General features: G+C 52.1%; 1 protein-coding gene across 3 annotated transcripts in view; it reads left to right on the top strand.

Annotated features, from left to right (window-relative positions):
- The first annotated feature begins 2,974 nt into the window (after positions 1-2,974).
- Positions 2,975-22,661, top strand: part of NKAIN1 (sodium/potassium transporting ATPase interacting 1) — a 48,183-nt gene continuing 28,496 nt past the window's right edge. The window contains exon 1 of one of the 3 annotated variants that reach the window (XM_070384390.1): positions 2,975-3,461. In XM_070384390.1, coding sequence (XP_070240491.1) covers positions 3,408-3,461 — 54 coding nt within the window. In that variant the 5' untranslated portion in view covers positions 2,975-3,407. The remainder of the gene's footprint in view (positions 3,462-22,661) is intronic. The other 2 variants (XM_070384385.1, XM_070384381.1) reach the window with 2 other exon arrangements.

The raw sequence follows: 22,661 nt of genomic DNA, 5'->3' as shown, positions 1-22,661 counted from the left end.
CTCCTTCCCTGGTGGCTCAGATGGTAAAGGAACTGCCTGCAATGCAGGAGACCCCGGTTCCATCCTTGGGTCAGGAAGATTCCTGGACAAGGAAATGGCTACCCACTCCAGTATTCTTGTCTGGAGAATACTGTGGACAGAGGAACCTGGCAAGCCACAGTCCATGGGTTTGAAAAGAGTCAGACACGACTGAGCAACTCACATTTTAACTTTATACATATATTCACTCTTTTTAAGATTTCCTTCCCATTTAGGTTACCACAGAGCATTAAGTAAGTTCCCTGTGCTATTCAGCAGGTGCTCATTAGTTATTTTATACATGAAGTGAAAGTGAAGTCATTCAGTCATGTCCGACTCTTCGTGACCCTATGGGCTGTAGCCTTCTAGGCTCCTTCGCCCATGGGATTTTCCAGGCAAGGATACTGGAGTGGATTGCCATTTCCTTCTCCAGGGGATCTTCCCAACCCAGGGATTGAATCTGGATCTCCCACATTGCAGGCAGACTCTTTTACCGTCTGAGCCACCAGGAATGTGTGTATGTCAATCTAAATCTCCCAATTCATTCACCCATCTACATAATTTCAAATCTACCAATAATCTGTGTGGTTTTTAAAAAAATAATTAAATTTATTTATTTTTAAAATGAAGGATAATTGCTTTACAGTATTGTGTTGGTTTCTGCCAAACATCAACATGACTCAGCCATAGGATGTATACCTACATCCCCTCCCTCTTAAATGCTGTGTGCTTAGGACTTCCCAAGTGGGGCTTCCCTGGTGGCTCAGAGGTTAAAGTGTCTTCCTGCAATGCAGGAGACCAGGGTTTGATCCCTGGGTCAGGAAGATCCCCTGGAGAAGGAAATTGCAATCCACTCCAGTATTCTTGCCTGGAGAATCCCATGGATGGAGGAGCCTTGTACTCTACAGCCCACGGGGTCGCAAAGAGTCGGACACAATGGAGCGACTTCACACTCTAACTTTGGGACTTCCCTGGTGATCCAGTGCAAATGCAAGGAGTACATATTTGATCCCTGGTTGGGTAACTAGGGTCCCACATGCTGTATAGTGCAGTTTAAAAAACCACAACTATGTGGCAAAAAAATACAATAAATTAAAGTACCTAGTGGCATGCTGACAAGTGGGTAGAGGAGGGAGACCAGTGAGGGGACCGTTCTGATAATCCAGGAAGAAGACAGGGCTGGCTTCGGGGGCATGTGTCCTCTGCATCACGTGGGACACACCCTGTGCTTGTTTTCATGCTCTGCTGTGTTTTCATTCCTAATGAGCCATAGGAGCCTTGCATTTTCATTTTGCACTGGACTCCACAGATTATCTCACCAGTCATATGAGAACTTATGCCTTTGAGTGCTCACTCTGTGTTGTTGTTCAGTCGCTCAGTCGTGTCCAGCTCTTGGCAGCCCCGTGGACTGCAGCATGCCAGGCTTCCCTGTCCTTCACTCTGTAAGCTGCACAAAAGTGGCAGAGCTGCAACTGGAACCCAGGCTGCTTGGGTCCAGAAGCATAGGTCTTCTAAGGTCTATGTCATTGTGTCTTCTGTGTCCAGAGTGCTAGTGAGACTGGAGAAAGGGTGAAAGAATAAGAAACATTCATTCTTGGGGACTTTCCTGGTGGTCTCATAGTTAAGAATCTGCCTTGCAAGGAAGGGGATTGCTCCCACATGCCACTCAGGCAACTAAGCCTGCAGTGCCCCAACTAATACCTGATGCAGCCAAAAATACATAAATTAAAAAAAAAAAAAAAACATTGTTTCTTTTTCCAGAACACTATTCTTCACCTTGGCCTTTCCTTCTAAATCTGGGTATCAATGCCATGTCCTAAAGGAGGCTTTCCTGGTCTCCAAACGTGAATTACAGCCTCCTTATTCTTTTACTCTTCCTTATCTTTTAAGGCACTTACCAGAATTTTTCATTATGTATTTGTATGTTTTCTGGTTTTGATGACAATCTGTCTCTAGACTATTCTCTCAGTGAATGCAGAGGTCGGTTCATCCCCTTATCCCCCAGTGGAGATCCTGGTACCTAGTAGGTATTCCATAGATATGAGCTGGAAGGTAAGTTCATAGAATATAATGACAGGTCAGATGGGATAGAGAAGCCCCCGAGGATAATGCAGAGATACCCACTTGAGTGATGCTAGTCCTCAAGACGACTGTAAGAAGTTAGGAGTGGTGCTGGAATGAGTAAATGGATTGGGGATGTGTTTGAGAGTTTGAGTGCTTTTCAAGGGGGGCTGTCTTGGAGAAGGCAGTTTCCACTGACAAGTCCTTCACTCCCTCCCCACTGCTGCCTGGGATACGTGGACTACAGCCCCCTGGGCAGACCTCTGCCATCAGGCAACTCTGTGCTCATGCCCCTGGGAGCCTGCCTGTTCCCTAGCCTGGGAAGCTCAGTGGGTCCCGAAACAGCGCTGCAGGGCTCATTTCTGGATCATAGGGGCCCCAGGGGTGTGTATGCAGTCAGGTCGGGCTCAGTAAATGTCAGTAGAGGAAATGAGAGAAGGAAGAACTCTGGAGGAAGGCTGGGATGGGTAGCAGATATGGGAAGTGGAGTAGAAGGAAATAGAGGCCGAGATTGGAGCCCCAGGCCCTGGAGACAAGGTGGACAGAGGCATGCTCCACACTCTCGGGAGACCAGGCACAGAACTAAGCTCTTGATTCACATAACTGCATTTCATCTTTGTGGCAACACGACAGCAATCATTATTGCTCCTATTTTGTTAAGAAAACGGAGGCCCAGAGAGGTGACGTGATTTGCCCAAGGTCACACAGCGAGCGAGCTGCGAAGTCTGGGTTTGACCCAAGCTTGCCCTCTGCTCACTTCATTCCCTGCCTCTTCGGCTCTGCTCTCGGTTTCCCTACCCCTTCTCCCACCCCTCCGCTTCCTTGGCCGCCCCGCCCCACCTCTCTCCTCCCCTCCTCTCCCCTCCCCTCCTCTTCTCTCCCTTCTCTCTCTCTGTCCTGCCCTCCCTCTCGGCAGCCGCGGCAGCCGAGCCACGTGGTGGGGCCGGGAAACCGCGGCCGCCGAGCACCCGGGCGGCTGCCCCAGCTGGGCAGTGCTGCTCTGCGCTGCGCCGCGCTCGGTGCCTGCGCTCCCCTCTCCGCACTCCCCGCCAACCGCCCCGGGGCGGGAGGCGCGCCCGGCAGCGGGGCGTCCAGACAAAGGAGGCGCGGCAGAGCCGGCGCGCGGGCGGACGGACCATGGACTCCGAGCGCGAGCGGCCGGCCCCAGCCCTGAGGACCCGGCGCTCCCGGGCCCGGCCCTAAGGCGCCCGGCCCCGCCGCCCGGGGCGCCCAGCGCGGAGGACGCGGAGCCCGCGCCGCACGGAGGAGGCGGCGGCCGCCGAACTAGAGGGGCGCCGCGGCGGTCGGCGCGCGCGACCCCCGGAGCCATGGGCAAGTGCAGCGGGCGCTGCACGCTGGTCGCCTTCTGCTGCCTGCAGCTGGTGAGCGCCGCGCGCCCGGGCGGCCGGGCCGGGTAGGGTAGGGCGCGGCGGGGCGGGGTCCCGGGGCGAGCGGGTGGGGTGTGGGTCTGGGTGTGGGTCTGGGGCGAGCGCCGGGGTTGGGGGTGGTCTGGAGTCACGGAGAGGACGGGCGGAGCCTGCTCCTGCTGGCCCGGCTGTCTCTTTGTGTGCGCCTCTCGCCCGGCGCTCCCCGGTCCCCGAGTGCGTCCTGTGCGCGAGTCCCCGGCCCGCCCGGCGCCTGGGGCTCCACGCGACTGGCCCGCACTGGACGAGTGGCCTCCTGTTGGGGAGATGCGCTGTGGGAGTGTGGTTCTCCGGGGCTTGGGGGTGTGTCCGAGGCGGGTGTGTGGATCCCTTGAGGTTCCTGCCGTGTGTTTTCCTCTAGATCACTCGTTTGCGTGGGTCTCTGCCTCTGGTCTCCGCCCCACTGAGCGTTTCTCACAAACTCTCTGCTCCTGTGTGTGTCTCTCTCCGCGTTTCTCCTTGGTATGTGTCTAGATCTCTGACCATTTCTGGTCCATGTTCATCTGTGTGTGGGGGCTCTTAGACTCCAAGAACCGTTCACTCTTTTGTGCTCTTCCTGCCTGCCTCCACCCTCCTGACTGGACAGGCCTAAGAGCCCCTCCCTGGAGAGGGTCACAAGGAGCTACTAGGTCCTGGGCCAGCTGATCAACCAGCTGCGGGACTGCCCTCCCTGCTTTGGCTGTGACCACCCTAGCGATAGGCATTGTCAGTCTTTCCACCAGAGGGGCGGGGTGTGGGGGGGTGGAGTGGGTGAGATAGGGCTGGCAAGGATGGGAGTGGAGATACTTGGGTGCCCAGGGAGGGTGGGAGTACCTGGGGACACTGTACATAATCTCAGCTCAGGGAAATCAGGTTCTTGTCTCAGGGAAGCGAGGGGAGTGAATTTGGGGGCTGAAGGGGACCAGCTCTGCCCCTCAATACAGACTCTGGCAAGTGAGTTTGGGAAAGTGATTAAGGAGAGGCCAGGATCTCCTGCCTATGCTAGAGCTGAGATCTAACCAGTAAAGAGGTCTGGTCTGGGTTCCACTTTTGCCTGCATCCATTGCCCTTCCTCCACCACTGGTGTGTACATACAGTAAAGCAGAAGGAAGCTTTGAGTGTGGATACACACACCCCATTCATCTTTCTTCTTTCCTCTTGGGGACCCCAGCCCCGAACACTCCATCCACAGACCTGCCCTCTTGGACAGTGGCCCAAACAGCTGGGCCCTGAAGATTGGAGCCCTGCTCCCAGCTGTGGGCTGCAGGGCAAGTGACATCTTGGTCAGCCTCTCTGTGAATTGCTCATCCTTGAGGTTGGCAGGGGGGATTAATTAAGATCAGGTAGAATGGAAACTCCAGAAGAGCAGAGATTATCTGTTTTGTTCGTGCTAAATCCCCAGCAGCTGGAACAGTGCCTGGCACTCCATTAATATTTGTAAAGTAAATGAGTGAATCAGTTACTTGGCAACTCCTGGCTCCCGGTAGAAACACCCTTCTTTATCTCCTTTCAAGAACATAAAATTCCAAAAAGTGCTGAAACTTTCCAAGGAATTTTCTTTCTGAGTTTATTTTAAAATTTTAAACTAGGACTTTTTCTTATTAGAGAAGTAATATACAGGGACATCTTGGTGGTCCGCTGGCTAAGACTTCTCGCTCCCAATGTCGGGGGCCCAGGTTCAAGCCCCGATTAGGGATCTAGATCCCACATGCAGCATCTAAGAGTCTGCTTACTGCAACTTAAGATCCACTTGCTGCAAATAAAAAAGAAAAAGAAAGAAAAGTAACATACACATTTTATAAAATGATTAAATCAATAAATAACCAAATAGAGCAGAAGATAAAGACGTTTCCTTCTATGCCCAGTCCCATACTCCAGAGATAAGCAGTATTAACAGTTTGACCGACCGTATTCTCTGTTGATGATAATAACAGTCCTTAGCTTTAGGGAACAGTTACTAGGTGCTAGGTGCCCTTGTAAGCACTCTTCCATGTATTAACTCATTTAATTATCATAACAATCCTATGAATTTACTGGTCCTGAGTTCTCTAGTTAGGGGCTATGAAGCCAGGCAGCTGACCAGCATCCTCCCTTGCCTTCTTTACTGGAAAATAAGTAGTTCTGGCTGTGATGAGGGGTGCTTACTTCTCTGTAGATAAATGAAGGTGGCGAGGCAGTCTCCCTGCTTCTCTCTTACCTGCCTCCGTAGCTCTCCCTAGCTCAGCTAAACCCACCTTTCCACTTGGAGGGCTCCCCAGCATAAGCGGCTCTGGAATCCGACAAGACCTGGGTGGGATTCTGATTCTTCTGAGTCTTAGCTGGATGCCTTTGGGTAGCTTGTGAGCATTCCATGAGATAATCTGGGGAGGTGCTCCAAGGAGGGACTTGGAAATTGGTCTCTTGGGTCTGTTGCTCTGTCTGGGCGATTGCAGAGTGGGTCCCTTCAGCTGTCGCTAATCCCCAGGAGCCTCTGCTGCCTCGCAGTCTCGTTAATGTGCTCCTGGATGGTAGAATTCACCAACCTGACCATCCCAGGGAGAAGGGAGCCTGTTTTCTCATCCAGTGGAAAGGGGCAGAGAAGGAAGAGGCCGCTAAATGTTTCTCAGCTAAAAACTTTTGCAGAAGAACTGTATCATTTTTCTTTCTCATGTGGGGTTTGATGATTACAATAAAACAGCCCAGTTCTAAACACTTCTGGAGTTGGGTTAGACTTGCTTTGGGTGAGGGAGTAGGATGTGAGGGTGCACTAGAGGTGGAAGAAGCGGGTGAGGGCTGAACTGTTCAGGTAGACAAGTACAGGGGACAAGCCTCTGGAGTTTGACAGGACAGACATGGGATTGAGTCCTGGCTCTGTCACTTCCTAGCTGTGTGATCATAAGCAAGTTGTTTGGCCTCTCTGAGTCACGTTTTGTCATCTGTTAAATGGAGATGATAGAAACAGTTCCCGGGGGACTTCCCTGGGTGTCCAGTGATTAAAAATCTGCCTTGCAGTGCAGAACACCTGTTTGATCCTTGGTCCGGGAAGGTCCCCCGTGCTGCAAGGCAAGTAAGCCTGTGCTCTGGAGCCTGTGCCTACTGAGCCTACGTGCTGCAACTCCTGAGGCTCCTGCACCCTGGGACCTGCGGAAACTGAGAAGCCACCGCAATGAGAAGCCTGTGCACCTCAACTAGAGAGTAGCCGCCGCCCTCTGCAACTAGAGAAAGCTTGAGCAGCAACAAAGACCCTGTGCAGCCCAAAATAAAAAAATATTTTTTAAAAAAGAAAAGAGTGCCCAATCCTTAGAGGTGTTGTGAGGGTTAAATGCATATAGCTTGCACTGTGCCAGGCACAGAGTAAGCATTCAGTAAACTGTAACTTTTTTTTTTTTAAACTGTAACTTTTTGTTGTTGTTATCTTTTTAGAAAAATTTTTTTAATTTATTTTTTTCACTGCACTGGGCCTGTTGCTGCACTCGGACTTTCTCTAGTTGCGGAGAACGGGGCGTGCTCTCTAGTTGCGGTGCATGGGTTTCTTACTGCAGCGGCGTCTCTTGCTGCAGAGCACAGGCTCTAAAGCACGCAGGCTTCAGTAGTTGTGGCCCATAGGCTTAGCTGCTCCACAGCATGTGGGGTCTTCCTGGACCAGGGATCGGACCCGTGTCCCCTGCGTCAGCAGGCAGATTCTTAACCACTGGACACCAGGGAAGTCTGTATTGTTATTATCTTAATGATGTGTATCCTGAGATGCTTCCCCGGAATTGTGACCCAGACATATCCAAGGGCCATCCTGCACTCTTCCTTTGTGGGAAGCAGCACGAAATTGGACATGAAGCTAAGAGTCTGGAGGCCTGGATTCAAGCCTTCCTCACTGACATCCGGTGAACCTGGGCAAGTCTTTTCCCTACTGCAAGCCTTGGCTTTTCCTCATCTTAAAATGGGAAGAACCACTGGTCTGTGTCTCTAGGGTCCTGCTAGTTCTGCCCATCTGGCACACTGGGAGGATGTCTGGACTGGCCTGGAGGTTTCCGTGTGTCTCAGTCTGGTTCCACTATGTGGAATATCTTGGGTCCCTTGCTTTCTCCTTTCCTGGTGTATCATCTTGACATTATTAATGTTATTCCTAATTTTTGTGTGTTTCCCATTTACCTCCCCTGCCCTTCTTTCCTGGTTCACCTCCTTCCTGAAACCTTGCAGGCTATGCTATTCTTCCAGTAAGAGGATGAACCAAGGAGATTTACACAAGGGAATCATCATCAATTTCTTCACCATCGTCATTTTCTGGACTCCTGTGCTAAGCACTTCATATGCATTACCTCATTTAACCCAATGAGCTTACATATGTCACGTACTTGGCAGAGTGCCTAGTGTGTGTTCAACGATCGATAAACGTAAGCTATTTTACAGCTTTTATCCTTCTTATTGTTACCCTACAAAATGTGATAGAGGTTTTTATTAGCCCCTTTTTCTGATGAGGAAACCGAGGCTCAGAGAGGTCTAAGCTAGTCAGTGACGGAACCAAGATTCATGCGCTCTTTGGCCTGAGCAGAGAGCCACCCTCTCTGCCCTGTGTCACTCTGCTGCTCATGCTTCAACAGCCTGTGGCCTCGGATCTCTTCACTGCGTCAAGCCTCAGTTCCCTTATCTGAAAACTGAAATGGTACTATTTCAGTAGGATCACGCACCTGCCGGGCTCCGTGAGCCGTGAGTGGTCAGTAATACATCATTGCCATGGTTGTTCTTGTCCCTGCTCCGGGTGACCTTGGGCACATGCATTCGTTCCTCTGGGCTGCGGTGTCTTTCTCTGTCCAAGAGAAAGAGTTATCCTTACCCTTCAGAGTTGGAAAAAGGGCTTGGGCAGCTGCCGTGTACATACTAGGTACTCAAAAAAAAAAAAAAAAAACCCACCGATTTTATTCTTTTCCCTTCTGGAAAGCTCTTTGCTTTCTGGAAGGTAGTGGATGAGGGGGGGGAAATATGTTGCTTCCTGCTGAGCTGCGAGTAATGGTGTGAAACGTGGTCAACCTGATTGATGTCGTTATTAGCAGCAGTGATGGTGAAGACCAGAGGGAGCTGGGTTCTGCAGGGGCCTGTGCTCAGAAGCAGCTGCATCTGCATGCTCAGGGCTTCCTGGGGAGGGGCCGGCTTCAGAGTCAGAGCACTGGCCCTCTTTGTTCCCTATACCCCTTTGGACAACATAGGGGCTCAGGTAGTCAAGTCCCTTTTGCAGATGGACAGACTAAGGCCAAACAACCCTCAAGACCCTGGATTGGGGCAGGGGGCAAAATACGACCCTGGTTCTGCTCCTTTGCAGGGGTGGGTGCCTGGGCGAATTTGACATAAGTACCCCATAAATGGCAGCCACTCTGAGATCTGGCCTCCAGTACTCTTGCCTGGAAAATCCCATGGATGGAGGAGCATGGTAGGCTGCAGTCCATGGGGTCACTAAGAGTCAGACACGACTGAGCGACTTCACTTTCACTTTTCACTTTCATGCACTGGAGGAGGAAATGGCAACCCACTCCAGCGTTCTTGCCTGGAGAATCCCAGGGACGGCAGGGCCTGGTGGGCTGCCGTCTATGGGGTCGCACAGAGTTGGACACGACTGAAGCGACTTAGCAGCAGCAGCAGCAGCAGCTGAGATCTGGCATAGAGGGGTGAAAGACCAGTACCTCCGGGATCAGGCAGACATTGCTGCCTTGCTTTGTGACTTCCAGAAAGTCTCTTACCTTCTCTGAGCCTCTGCTATAAAGTAATCAGAATAACCATGGTACCCCATGGCAGTTTGAGGGTGTTCCCTGAGCTGATGATCCGACAGCACTGGCCCAGGCAAGTGCTCCCTGTGGCCTTGAGGTTCAGATAAGTCACTTCAGCTCCCATCTCTGCCTGGATTAGAGATTTTAGTGATCAGATTCATACCCATTAACTTTCCAAGTCTTAGTTTCTTTATATGGAAAATGTGTGGTTCTGCCAGAAAAAATAATAAGAACAATTTCCTTTTTATTTGGTGTGTGCTGTGAGCCAGGCACTACACTAAGCATTTTACATACCTTGTCCCTTGTTACTATCTGGCTTATCCACGGCCACCTGTATACTGGGGACAGAAGAGGATTCACACATCAGATCTAGAACTCCACACCTTCTACCTTGCATGCCCTGTTGTGCCCTCTGTAGGATTTGGGAGATGCAGGATGTAGAAGCTGATGGAATAATCTAAATCTTCCTTCATCCGTAAAGAATTGTTACTAGATGACTAGATGCCAGACCTTCTGAGCTGCTTATTCAACTGCAACCCCATCCAGCATCCCCACTTCTACTCACTGCAAGGCCTGTGTTAGGTTTAAGAGAATTTGTGACACAGGTTAAGAACAAATTACCCAAGAAATTAACCTGTATTGAAGACTTATCAGCCCTCATACCAACTCAATGAGATAGGGACGGTCTTTATACCCATTTACTGATGGGCATACTGAAGTCAGAAGAATGAAATGACTGGTTGCCAAGGAAACAGAAGATACAGTCTCGGCATCACATAAATGATCAAGGGGAAAGGATCTGAGAATAGTTGCAAAATCTGGACCAAGTAGAGATGGTCAGCTCTGATGGTTGAAGTCTCTTTTCTCCTCTAGTTTCAGGGAGTAGTGAGTGATGGGAAGCAGGCTGAGACCAGAGATGTGGGGTTTTTTAAATTATTTTTGGTTGCACTAGGTCTTCGTGGCTTTGCACAGGCTTTCTCTAGTTGGGGGGAGCAGGGGGCTGCTCTTTGTTGCAGCACATGGGCTTCTAATTGAGGTGGATTCTCTTGTGGAACACAGGCAGTAGGCACGCGGACTTGGTCGTGGTGGCGCATGGGCTTAGCTGCTCCACAACATGTGGAATCTTCCCAGACCAGGGATCAAACCCGTATCCCCGGATTGGCAGGTGGACTCTTATTCACTGTACCGCCGGGGAAGTGCAGAGGTGTGTTTTTAAAGGCCGGCTCCTGGCCACAGCGGGTGGAGATGGCTTTGGTCTGGGGGACCCCAGTCCTATGCTCTTGGTCTCCCTGCTGGTCCTGGAGAGGGAGAAGGATGGTGATTCAGAGACCGAGGGAGAGCCTCAGGCAGCAAAGCACGCCTCCCTGGGACTTGTGCCAGCCAAGTACTGGGGTTTTGGAAGAGCAGTTGCTGAGGCTGTGCGTTCTGATGGCTTACCCTGGTCTCCTGGCCCCTGCCTTTCAAAGCAGCTAGTACATCCAGAGGCAGGAAGTTCAACTGGGAAGAGCTTTAGCTATGTCGTCTGACTGGGGGTTGAGTTCCATCTCTTGTCTCTTTATAGCTGGGTGACCTTGGGTAAGACACCTAACCTCTGTGAGGTTCCACCTGCACTTCTCTAAATCAGGGTACTAGTAATGTGCCTCAAAGAATTGTCCTTCCTGGAGATAAAATAGGCTGCCTAGGAGCCCACAGAGTGTTCACACTCTTTTTTAAAAGTACGTTTATTTAAGTAAATTTATTTATAATTTTCTTATTTTTTTATTTATAAATTTTTATATATTTATTTGTTTTTAGCTGTGTCAGGTCTTGGTTGCAGCATGCGAGGTCTTCGTTGTGGTGCATGGGCTTCTCTCTAGTTGTGGTACTCGAGTTCCAGAGCGCGTGGGCTCTGCAGTTTGCAGTCATTTGGGCTCAGTGGCCCCATGGCATGCGGGATCTTCATTTCCCTACCAGGGATCGAACTTGCGTCCCCTGAATTGGAAGGTGGATTCTTAACCACGGGACTACCAGGGAAGTCCCAGGGTTCACTCTGGAATGCCTTGGAAATGAAACAGCAGATTCTATGAACCTGAATATCGTGGGATAGGAAATGGACATGTCCTTTTATTAAACTAGTTGAAGCAGAGGTTCTGCTAAATCTGTGTGGCCTTCCGCCTTACTGTCCCTCGATCTTCTCTTGCCTAAAATGGGAATGATAATAGCACATTCTCTTGGGACTACAGTGAGGGTGACCTGAGATAAGGCAGAGAGAGCTCTGGGCACAGAGGCCAGCACTCACTCAGAGGAGATCAGAGAGGAAGCGTGGCTCTCTGCGTCCCCCGCTGTAAAGGGAGAAGGTTGGACTCCTCATCTCAAAGGACCTCTGCAGCTCTGACTCATCCGTGAGTTCCGTCCTTTCCTGGGTGGAGATCAGAGCTGCTGCCACATCAGCCCACTTTGCTGCAGGCTGTGGTGACTGATGGGAGGATCAGGCTCTGGGCGGAGGAGGGGACTCCTGCCGCCGAAGACCTGCCTGAGCTTGACACCTGGGTTGTCCAGGACTCAGGGAACCTCTTCCTTCTGCTGTCTGTTTGAATGAGATTCCCTCTCCCAAATGCCCACATGGCATATTTGGTTGTAAAATCAAGTCTCAGGCTACAGAGGCTCAGAGCAGGAGGTTCTAACCCATCACTAACTCCTGGCCCACCTCAGGGGAACTTCCTCACCCCAGGAAGATAAAATACTGTCGGGTAAGAGGGCAAACATTGCCTCAACTAACCCTACCCTGAGTGGCATTCAGCAAATATTTATGAAGCATCTACAAAGTTCTGGGCATGATTCTTGCTGCTGCCCAGAACCATGATTCTTGGTCACTTTAGGGTACAAAGTATGCCCTCAGCTGCAAGTCAGAATCCCAGGATTCTGGTACTCACTTGCTGTGCAACTTTGAGCTGGCCCTGTCCCTCTCTGGGCCTCTTTCTCTCCAGTCTATGAAACCAGGGGATGGAGGAGAGGGTGTTGAACTCTATCAGCGGTTTTCAAACTACAGAGGCTCTGCCTTGGTGGGCTGACCATTGAGTGGTGAGTTCCCTGTCTCTCATAGTGATTAAGGATTAACATGTAGGTTGGATGACTTGGATGTGTACCGATCTAATGATGATCTGAGTCCTTTGGAGGCACGAGATGCTGATTCTAGGTCCTGAGAGGACAGTGGCTATCGTACAAAATGGTATATATTATGAATAATGAAAATTGTGAGCACTTTTGTGCTTTCGCCATGTCCCTTTACCTTGAGCCTGCTCCCCCACCACCCCAAATCACAGAGCCTGGCTGAGCTCCTGGCACTGAAGTGGGGAAGAGTAGAAGTCTGCAGGTACTTTACTCCATGCTCACTCCGGCTACCCGTAGCCCTCGATGGAGAGGCAGCCCTGGGATTATTAGGGTGGGGTGGCTTCTACGCCTCTTTCTTTGGGGGTGGGGGTGTTAGGTTCTGCAGCCCCAGCCTGAACCAGAGACGTGGGTTTTCAATTACACAATTAAATGCACAATTAGGCATAATTACCAGTGCTCAGAGCCCGAGACTGCTCATAATAGGCGTGTAATCTACTGCAGCCTCTGTTTATACTACTCAGCGAGCTCCCCAGTGCTGCCAGGATGCCTTCACACTGCACTGTTGCCATGGAGACAAGCCCGCTACCACCATGCAGGGCTGACAAATGGTGTTCTGGTCCTGGACCCCTGGATTGTTTCCGAGGTCTCGGCGGCCAGCCCGGGAGTGGAGGGGCCAGCCAGGTGCTCCCTGCCCTCTGACATACCCCGCTGGTTTGAGCTAGCCTCAGAGCCACCTGGGAGGGCAGGAGGCAGGAGCGTCAGCTTCCCCTCCCCCCGCCCCAGAGTCCTCGAGGCTGGAGCAGGATGGCCCAGGTGCTGTGAAAGGTCTGAGGTTATCGAGCCCCAGTCTGGACACAGGCTGGACAAGGAGCTGTGCACACAGCCAGCTCCCGCACGGGCCTGGCTTTGCTGTGCACTGGCTCCATGACTTCAGAGAGGTCTTCGCCCCGCTCCAGGGCTCAGTTTCGCCATGTGTAAAATGTCCAATAGAGAAGATTTACGGAGCGTTTCAAAGCACTGCCTAATGTCACGACTGCTTTACCTGGAGTAGCCTATTCACACTTGCTGCACCCCGTGTGGTAGACAGTTGCGAGCCCCGTTTTCCAGGAGCAGACTCCAGGGCCACAGGCAGTTATGTCAGGCCGGGATACAAACCTGGCAGGCTGACTCCAGATCCCGCTCTTGGCCTCTAGCATGTGGCCTCACCTGTGTCATCCCACATCCCCAGAGCTGGACCGCTCTTCTCCTCACCTCCTAGAGGAGGCCTCTGAGATTCAGAGAGGAGCAGTTACTTGCCCTGTGTCACACGGCAAGGCAGTGACACAGCCGGGTCTGGCTGATGCCAGAGTCAGGATGGCTAACTTTGGCCTCTTAGTGGAAGTCATAAAGGGTGAAAAGATTTCCTTCTAAAAGTACACACCGAGAACCCCTTGATCACCACCCGGCCTGGCCCCAGCCACGGGTGAGTCCTGGGGTCTCTCAGATCCAGCCCTTCTATTTGACCTTGAAGGAAATCTTGGTCTAGTTCTTTAATAATCTGCCCCAACCTTGGTCACTGTAAACAGAGCATATTGTTATACTCTCTCTTTTTTTTTTAACCTCCTTTCTCTGTCATTCAGCATATTATGGATACTGTATGCCATAATATCCATATGTCCCTAAGAGCTGGTACTGACTATGTGCCAACTGTTGGGGCCCAGAATGATCAAACACAGCAGAGAAGCGACACTGGACCCCAGAGCTTCAGGGTCAGGTGGGCTTGGGTTCAAATCCTGTCATATAATGCGTGGTCTGGGGCAAGGTGTTTAACCTCTCTGTGCCTTAGTTTCTTCATGTGTTATGAAGGCATCGATCTGTACCTTGTATGGTGTTGACAGTATTCTCAATAATAACTGCCACTTACCAGATGCTTTCTGTATGCTAAGCATTTGGCTAAGACCACTCACTATATGTTCTGGGTGAACCTTCATCACACAGAATCTCTCATTCCCGTTTAGCAGACAAAGCAACTGAGACTCAAGAAGTTCAAGTGCCTTGCCCAGGGCCCCAAAAGCTCAAGTCCAGAGCCCCTACTTATCTTTACTAGGCATCCTGCCAGCATGGACATGCGTGAGTTCCTCCTGCCACCTCCCTGGAGGCCCTGGCTGCTTGGCCAGTTCTTCTTAGGGAAGGAGGCATCCAGATGAGAGGGCAGTCTGAGGGCGACAGTGCCCTCACCCACGGTTCTGTCTAGCTGGATGGTACTCACTGAAGCCCTAAAGGCTGGGTCTTCTGAGAGGAGGGTATCAAGACACATCACTTCCCCTCCATACTCTCCAGCTGGGAAAACTAGGATTTGCATAAGTTAGTGGTAAAGAACCCGCCTGCCAATGCAGGAGATGTAAGACACCCAGGTTCAGTCCCTGGGTCAGGAAGATTCCCTGGAGGAGAGCATGGCAACTCACTCCAGTATTCTTGCCTGGAGAATCCCATGGACAGAGAGGAGCTTGGCGGGCTACAGTCCACAGGGCTGCACAGAGTCAGACACGACTAAAGCGACTTAACACAAGGACAGTGCAAGTCAATGGCAGAATTGGGACTAGAACCCAAAGTCAGTTTCGCACACTTCTTGTTACCTTCCTTTTACCACTCCCCACCCCCCACCAGTCCTTTGGAGAGAGGTATCTGGGGCCTGTGGTCTGTATATTTCTGTGTTTGTATGTATGTATACAGGGGCTTCACAGGTGATGCTAGGGTAAAGAACCCACCTGCCAATGCAGGAGATATAAGGAGATAGGGTTCAATCCCTGGGTCAGGAAGATCCCTTGGAGGAGGGCATGGCAACCCACTCCAGTATTCTTGCCTGGAGAATCTCATGGACAGAGAAACCTGGCAGGCTACAGTCCATAGGGTTGCAAAGAGTCGGACACAACCGAAGTGAGTTAGCACGCACGTATGCATGTATACATGCAGCTGTACACAGCTGCATGCCCAAGCGTTTGTGGGGCAGACACTGGCACACGGAGATTTGTGGATCGATAAACATCCCTTCTGCTTCCTCCCTCTTCATTTATTCATGAACTCTGAACTCTTTGGCTCCAGAGAAAACTGCCTGGAAGAAAGCAATTAGAGCATAATTAGAACCACTCCTATTATCAGCTCTCAGTGGGAGAGGAAGGGGGGCTGCTAGGGCGTAGGGGTGGCCCCGGGAGTTCCCATCACCCCAACTCCTGCAGTTGCCCATTCAGCTCCTGCTCACCCCACGGAACTCAGCCACCATGGAGTCCCAGGCCCTAGTCCATCTTCAGCAGGGAATAAGGACCTCATCCCTGGAGGCGTCCAAGCGCTTGATAAAGCCAGGGAAGAGAGCGTTCTGCCTTGCACGCTGAGTTAGAGTAGGTGATTTCCAAGACCTTTCCATGCTGAGCTGCTTAGGTGCCCCTGCCAGGACCGGAGCCAGGCACTGCAGGAAAACTAAGAAGCACAATATGGCTCCTGCTTTCTAGAAAACATCCCTGTATCAGATTGCATTGAATGAAGATTACAGTGACAATAGGAAATGTAAATTACCTGGAGGAAGCAATTTACCATTCATTGACGGCTGATTAATAGTAATACTAACAGCACGAGCAGTCGATGTTTATGGAGTGCTTCTGAGCCCAGAGCCACGGCTCTTGACCAGCGGGGGTCCCACCAGCAAAGAGGGAGCCAGCGTTCCTCCTCCTGAACCTGAGGACAGGAAGATAAGACGCAGTGGGGTGCCAGGCACTATGCTTCTCAGTCAGACGCATTTTCTTACTGAATCTTGCAGGGACTCTAGAGGGTAGATACTAATATCTCCAGTGTACAGGTGAGGAAACTGAGGCTCAAAAAGTGACACAGGCTGCCCAAGATAACTGCACCAAGACTCAAACCCAGGCCTTTCGGACTCTAGAACCCTCCTGTGCTTTGTACTTCACTGGGTTTGAGGGTGCAGTTTGCTTTCTCCTGATCTTCAAGTTGGCCCTTGGAAGCTATTTAATGCACCCTCTGTGTCCATCTCCTAGCAGAAGGTAATGTGTTGAATCATCTTATACCTCTTTGTCTCACCATGTGCCAACTGAAGAAAGAATGGAAGGGCCCTACTCCTGATCTGGGTCACTGCTCCCAGAACCAGCCTTGGCAAAGGACATCGCTGGCCTAGCAGATGAGGATCTGGGGCCTCTTGAGAGAGGGTCACCATGGATACAAGGGCCTGGGCTGTAACCAAGGAGACAGCCCCCCAGCCCTTAGACTGTGGCAGGACAGTGTGGCCTCATGATGGGGAGGGGAGGAGATTGCCACTTGGGGCCCAGGTGGACAGAGAAGGAGATGCTGGGCTACATGCGGTCTGAGGAGGAACCCAGGACTGTGATGCTCCCACCTGGGGATGGGGTGGATACCTAGGGACCACAGACTTCCTCTTCCTTTGTCCTGTCCCACCTGAGGGGAAGTTGCCATGATAACCAATTCCCCTTCATTGACCCTCTGCAGGGTGCTGCCCTCTTTCTCCAAGTGACAGGTGGTCACCCTGGCAGCAGGCTCTGTGTCCCCCAGGGGTCTCTGACTTTCCAGGAGCCCCTCCCTTACATGTGAAGATAGATGGTTCTGCTACACGCTGCAGCTCTGTCCTGCTAGAGCTGAGGGTTCACATTGGACCAGCTTTTGTTTGTTTTTGACAGCCTTGTGTGGCATGTGGGATCTTAGTTCCCCAACCAGGGCGTGGACCCATGCTCCCTGCTTTGGGAGTGTGGAATCTTAACCACTGGACTGCCAGGAAATTCCTTTTTTTTTTTCCTCCAGCGTGGGGCCAGCTTTCAGATGTGGGCCTTTTACCAGCCCAGTGATCGTCATGAAGTACAGTCAGATCCTGCCTCCTTCTGTTCCTCCCCTCTCCATGGCTCATTGTTGCCTACAGGGGGACGTCTGATGGGTCTCAGACTTTAGCGTGCATCAGACTCATCTAGAGGGCTTGTTCAAATACAGATTTCTGCACCTTGCCTCAAGTTTCTGACTTAGTAGGTCCAAGGTGGAGACCGAGAATTTGCGTTTCTAACTAGTTCCAAGGTGCTTCTGTTGCTGCTGATCTCACATTGAGGACCAGTGGGCTAGCCAGTGGGACAGTGGGCCGCCCCACGACACCACTTCCATGCCCCTGAGCTCAGGCCACGTGGAGGGAAGCTCACAGCTGCACCTCACACCTCTGTGCCTTGCATTTGCTGTTTCTGTCTCTGGAGGGCCCATCCCCTCTTCATCTCCTAAGGCCCGCTCACTCATCATCTCCTCTTTGGAGCCTGTCTTCCTGCACCTGTCTTCCTATGGACTCTGGCAACACCTTGCCCCTATTACGGCAGGTATCAGTCTGTTGTCATCTGTTCCTATTTCCACATGAAATCGTTCTCTGTAGACTCTGAGCTCCGTGGAGTCTGGAGAGGAGCCTGAGCCATCTGGTCCTCGGAGCCTGGCGCTGAGTCTGGCCCTCAGAAGGCCCTCAGTGGTGGTGATGCTTGAGTGAGCCCTGTAAGCAGATGGAAAACCCGGGTGAATAATCACAAAGCTTACTTTGCCTACTCTAGTTCTGGCCCTGTGCGAGATCCTGGGAATTCAGTGGTGTGGGAGGCAAAGTCTTGGCCCATGTGGGTTCAGGTGCTGTCAGTGATCATATTGCCGTGTGGGCAGAGCTTTGCAAAAAAGAAGACAGTGACGGAGCCAGGTGTTAAGGGGAGGGCTTCTCAGAGATAGCCTTCAGGGGAGTTGAACAGTCTGCAAGCAAGGCACAAAGCTTTTCACAGACTTACTGCATTTACTCCTGACTACAGCCCCACCAGGCAGGAACTGTCGTCGTCCTTGTTTTACAGATGAGCAAAGGGGGACCCAGAAGGGGAATTCACCAGCCACAAATCACAGCACGCAAGCAGCAGAGCTGAGGTCTGCCTGGATTTCTTGATGCTAAATCCTAAGCTCTCCATCTCCTGGGGCTACCCAGAGTCCAGGCACCTATGTGGCCTGAGACTTTGTCGGGAATGTGGCTCCAGTGAGGGCTTACCGGCTTGCTCGCAGCAGACCCCAGGGTCCCCTGTTAGGTCAGCCCCAAGGCCACTTTCAGGACCTGCCAAGGCACGTCCAGAGGGAGCCTGTACAGCTGGTGTGTGCGCTCCAGAACCCCTGGGACAAAGGACCGCTGTTGGGGGGCGGGGAAGGTGTGGGTGTTGGCCTGCACGTGTGTCCCAGGCCCCCAGACCTGTGTATAAAGCTCCTGCACAGAAGGGACCAGGAAGACCCTACTGTCTAACAGCGCAGAGCCCTGAGGAATCTGAGAAATCTCAGCACACAGCCTGGCCTTCCAGACTGCTGGGTCTGGAGGGGAAGACAGACCATATTTTATTCAAAAGTTTGTCAGCTTGATTCGGAACTTAAATATTTGGACGCGCGGTGCTCTGTTGGTACTTTCGCCTCAGTGTCCGGAGGCCCCCAGATGTTAGCAAAGCTTCTGGACTCAGGGGTGGGTGCAGGCAGAGGCTCCCGGGTGCCTTGTCTGCCTCCGGCGATGCCAGCTGCTCCAGCCTGTCACTGCCTGTCTGCTGGTCAGCAGCCCCGGAAGCCACCTGAGTGGGCTGCTGTCCCTAAGCTGCCACTCGCTGTCATCCCGAGATAGGCCACCAGGGACACAGGGATCCTCCCGTGAAGGGAGAGGCTGGCTGGGGTCCAACCTGGGAATCACACCGTGCTTGTCAGCTGTTGACAGGTGGGGCTGGTTGGCTCCTGGGCCTGATGGGGGCGGGATGGAGGGTGTGGGGATGCGGCCAAAGGCCTGTGGCCAAATCCTTGACATATGCTAATGGACTCTTGCCCTCCCAGCTTCGGGAGGAAACAGTGAGACAACCGGCTTCTGCCTCTCCTGGGGAACTTGAGCGGAGGCAAGGTGCTCAGCCTCTCCGGGGCCAAGTTTCTTCATCTGTAAAGTGGAGATCATCGGATCCTGCCTCTTAGGGCTGCCCAGCAAATTCAGCAAGAGAATCCGTGAAAGGCGCTCAGCGCAGCACCTGGCCCTTAATGCTTACAATGTGGTTCACTTCAGTTCAGTTCAGTCGCTCAGTTGTGTCTGACTCTTTGTGACCCCATGGACTGCAGCACGCCAGACCTCCCTGTCCAGCACCAATTCCCGGAGTTTACTCAAACTCATGTCTATTGAGTCGGTGATGCCATCCAACCATCTCTGAGGTCCCCTTCTCCTCCCACCTTTGATCTTTCCCAGCATCAGGGTCTTTTCAAATGAGTCAGTTCTTTGCATCAGGTGGCCAAAGTATTGGAGTTTCAGCTTCAACATCAGTCCTTCCAATGAACATTCAGGACCGATTTCCTTTAGGATGGCCTGGTTGGATCTCCTTGCAGTCCAAGGGACTCTCAAGAGTCCTCTCCAACACCACAGTTCAAAAGCATCAATTGTTCGGCCCTCAGCTTTAGCTGCCGTAATTACAGCCAAGGCGAATCACGCTGAGGCTCCAGAAGGTAGTATGGCTGTAAAACTCCCAGTTAGGACTGTTTGCTGAAAGGGAAGCTCGTGACAGAGAATCTGGGACTGCGGGAGCCGGAAAGTTCCCAAAGAACATCCCTCCAACCCGTTGTACAGATGAGTCCACAGAGGCCCAGGAGACAGTGGGCCCGAGGGGATGTTAATCCCTGTCTCCTTCCCAATGAAATTCAGGGAGCCTGTCACTGAGGCTCACCGTGGACTGTTCCAGAAAGCGAGCTGGGAAGGATCGTGATTACGAGTGTGATTCCAGACCAAAAACCCTGAATAGAAATAAGCTCTCCAGGTGGGTGGAAGCGGATTGCTCTCTGCTCAGTTCTGGGCAGCCATGGGCACAAGGCTGTAGGTAGACCTGTTCTCGTGGGCTCGATGTTTCTGGGCAGGAGTTGGTGGGGAACAGGGGCAAAGTCAAAATGCTATAGACATTCCCAGGAGATGAGCGCAAACCCCATTCTGACACCTGGTGACCTCAAGAAAGGGCCTCCCTCTCCCTCTCTGGACCATGGGGACACAGTTTCCCTAGCAGGATACAAAGTCTGTTACTCAGGTCACCTAGGGCCAGAGGACCTGAATTAAAGCTTCACGAGCTGTGGGCCCTCGGGCAAGTTACTTTTCTCCTTCATGCTCCAGTCTTCCCATGTGCAGAGCGTTGAACTGGCGTGTTTCTGTGGAGGATTAAGTGAATCAAAGCATGCTGAGCATTTGAGATACTTGGCAATCATAAGTGTTAGCTATTGGCCTCTGTGTCATTCTGGGGATAGAATGAAATACCACCTGTGAAGGACGCTGCTCACATGTGCGCATAGTAGGCACCTAAGAACCGTGACTTCTTGGGACTTCCTTGGTGAGCCAGTACTTGAGAATCCACCTCCCAATGCAGGGGGTGTGGATTTGATCCCTGGTCGGGGAACTAAGATCCCACATACCAAGGGGTAACTAGTGAAAGTCGCTCAGTCGTGTCCGACATTTTGAGACCCCATGGACTATACAGTTCATGGAAGTCTCCAGGCCAGAATACTGGAGTGGGTAGCCGTTCCCTTCTCCAGGGGATCTTCCCAACCCAGGGATCAAACCAGGGTCTCCTGTATTGCATGCAGATTCTTTATCATATGAACCACCAGGGAAGCCCAAGAGGTTAACTAAGCCGTCTCAGCTAGAGAGCCCACACTGCAACAAAGACCCAGCGAAGCCAAACAAAAAAGAACCATGCCTTCCCTTTCTTTCCTCCTGTGAACCAGGCCTGGGGATGAGGCAGGGCCCATCCTTGGGAGGGCCCCTCCCTCTCCCTCCACTCTTGGCTGCCTTGCAGACCACGCACCCCTTCCTCCAACAGGTCCGCCAGCAGCCTTCTGGCCTGCAGCCAGGAAGTGATTGCAGGCGGCAGCTCCACTCCTCAGCTCCCCTGCCCTCCCTTTTCATCTTCCCAGCCAGTCCCTCAGGAAGGGGGATAGAGACAAGGATGAGAAGGTCTCCTGGGGGTGGCAGGTATCTGGTTAAGAGCCAGGCTCTGGCTCCAGAACCACCTGGTTTGCCACTGCTCGTGCCCTCTCCAGCTCTGAGATCTCAGGCCACGCTCCCCTCCATAGAACAAGGATGATAGCCCGTCCCTCATTTAAATGAGAGAGTGCGTACAAAGCACTTGCCTCAAAACCCCGTCCCTCATTTAAACGAGAGAGTGCGCACAAAGCACTTGCCGCAAAACCTGGAGCAGAGCTGCTGTTTAGTCTCAGTCGTGTCTGACTCTGCAACCCCATGGACTATAGCCCGCCAGGCTTCTCTGTCCATGGGATTTCCCAAGCAAGAATGCTGGGGTGGGGTGCTATTTCCTTCTCCAGGGAATCTTCCCACCCAGGGATCGAACTCATGTCTCCTGCTTGGCAGGTGGACTCTTGACCACTGAGCCTCCAGGGAAGCCCCTGGCACAGGGTTAAGTGCACACAAAGTACCAGTCATCGATGTTAGTATAGTATTGAAGTTCAAAGCCAGGCATTTCAAAGGGAAATACTTCAGCTGTGTCACCCAGAGGGGCAGGAGGGGTACTGCCCTCCTGTGCAGGGTCTCTCACAATCCTTTTTTACCACCCTGGCTCTCACAGGCCTCACATGATCCCTTCCTCTAGCCTTCTGTTGGGCCAGAATAGAACACTGGGGGCAGGTCCCCTGGAACCGATAGATCACCAAGAAAGGAAGAGGGTGACAGGAAGGGGGAGTGACACTCCATTCTTTCCTAGGTGCCACAGATGAATCAGAGCAGGAGACTTGCACAGATGAGCAGACCTTTACCATATGGGAGAGTGAAGGCAGCACAGAAGGAAGGATGCCAGAGCCCCCCTTTACCTCTCCGAGCCTCAGTGTCTTCATCTGTCCAGGGGGGCTAACAATCCCATTCCAGGGTGGTGGCATCCATTGCACCATCTTCTGAGCTGTGAAGAGCTGCCCAGATGTTGGCAGCTGGCTGTGATTCCCCACTGGAAGGAGAAGCTGGGACCTGAGCCAAGGTCTGGACAGTGCTGGAAGGGGGATTCTGAAGCCCCGGAGAGGGACTTCTAACACCCACCACAGTTGCTAGGCAGACTTCCCACCTGGCCTCTCATCAGGATGGCAAGTCAGAAGTGGTTGCTGTTACCATAGCAGTGAGACTGGTTTTCATCAGTGTTTCCTCCTTGGGAGCATCAGTACAGGAGGGGCCACTAAATAAGGCAGGGAATTGGGGTTTTTTCCATCAGGTCACATGAAGAGTGACTCAGCCAGGAGAAATGACCTCCCAACTCATTCCAGATGTTGACTGGGAGCACTTGACCCCTGCAGTAGGTGCTTATCGCTCTCCACC

Source organism: Bos mutus, chromosome 2, assembly GCF_027580195.1.
Source record: "Bos mutus isolate GX-2022 chromosome 2, NWIPB_WYAK_1.1, whole genome shotgun sequence".
NCBI classification, from domain to species: Eukaryota; Metazoa; Chordata; class Mammalia; order Artiodactyla; family Bovidae; genus Bos; species Bos mutus.
The sequence above is the reverse complement of the archived record's forward strand: the minus strand, read 5'-3'. Positions and strand labels throughout refer to the sequence as shown.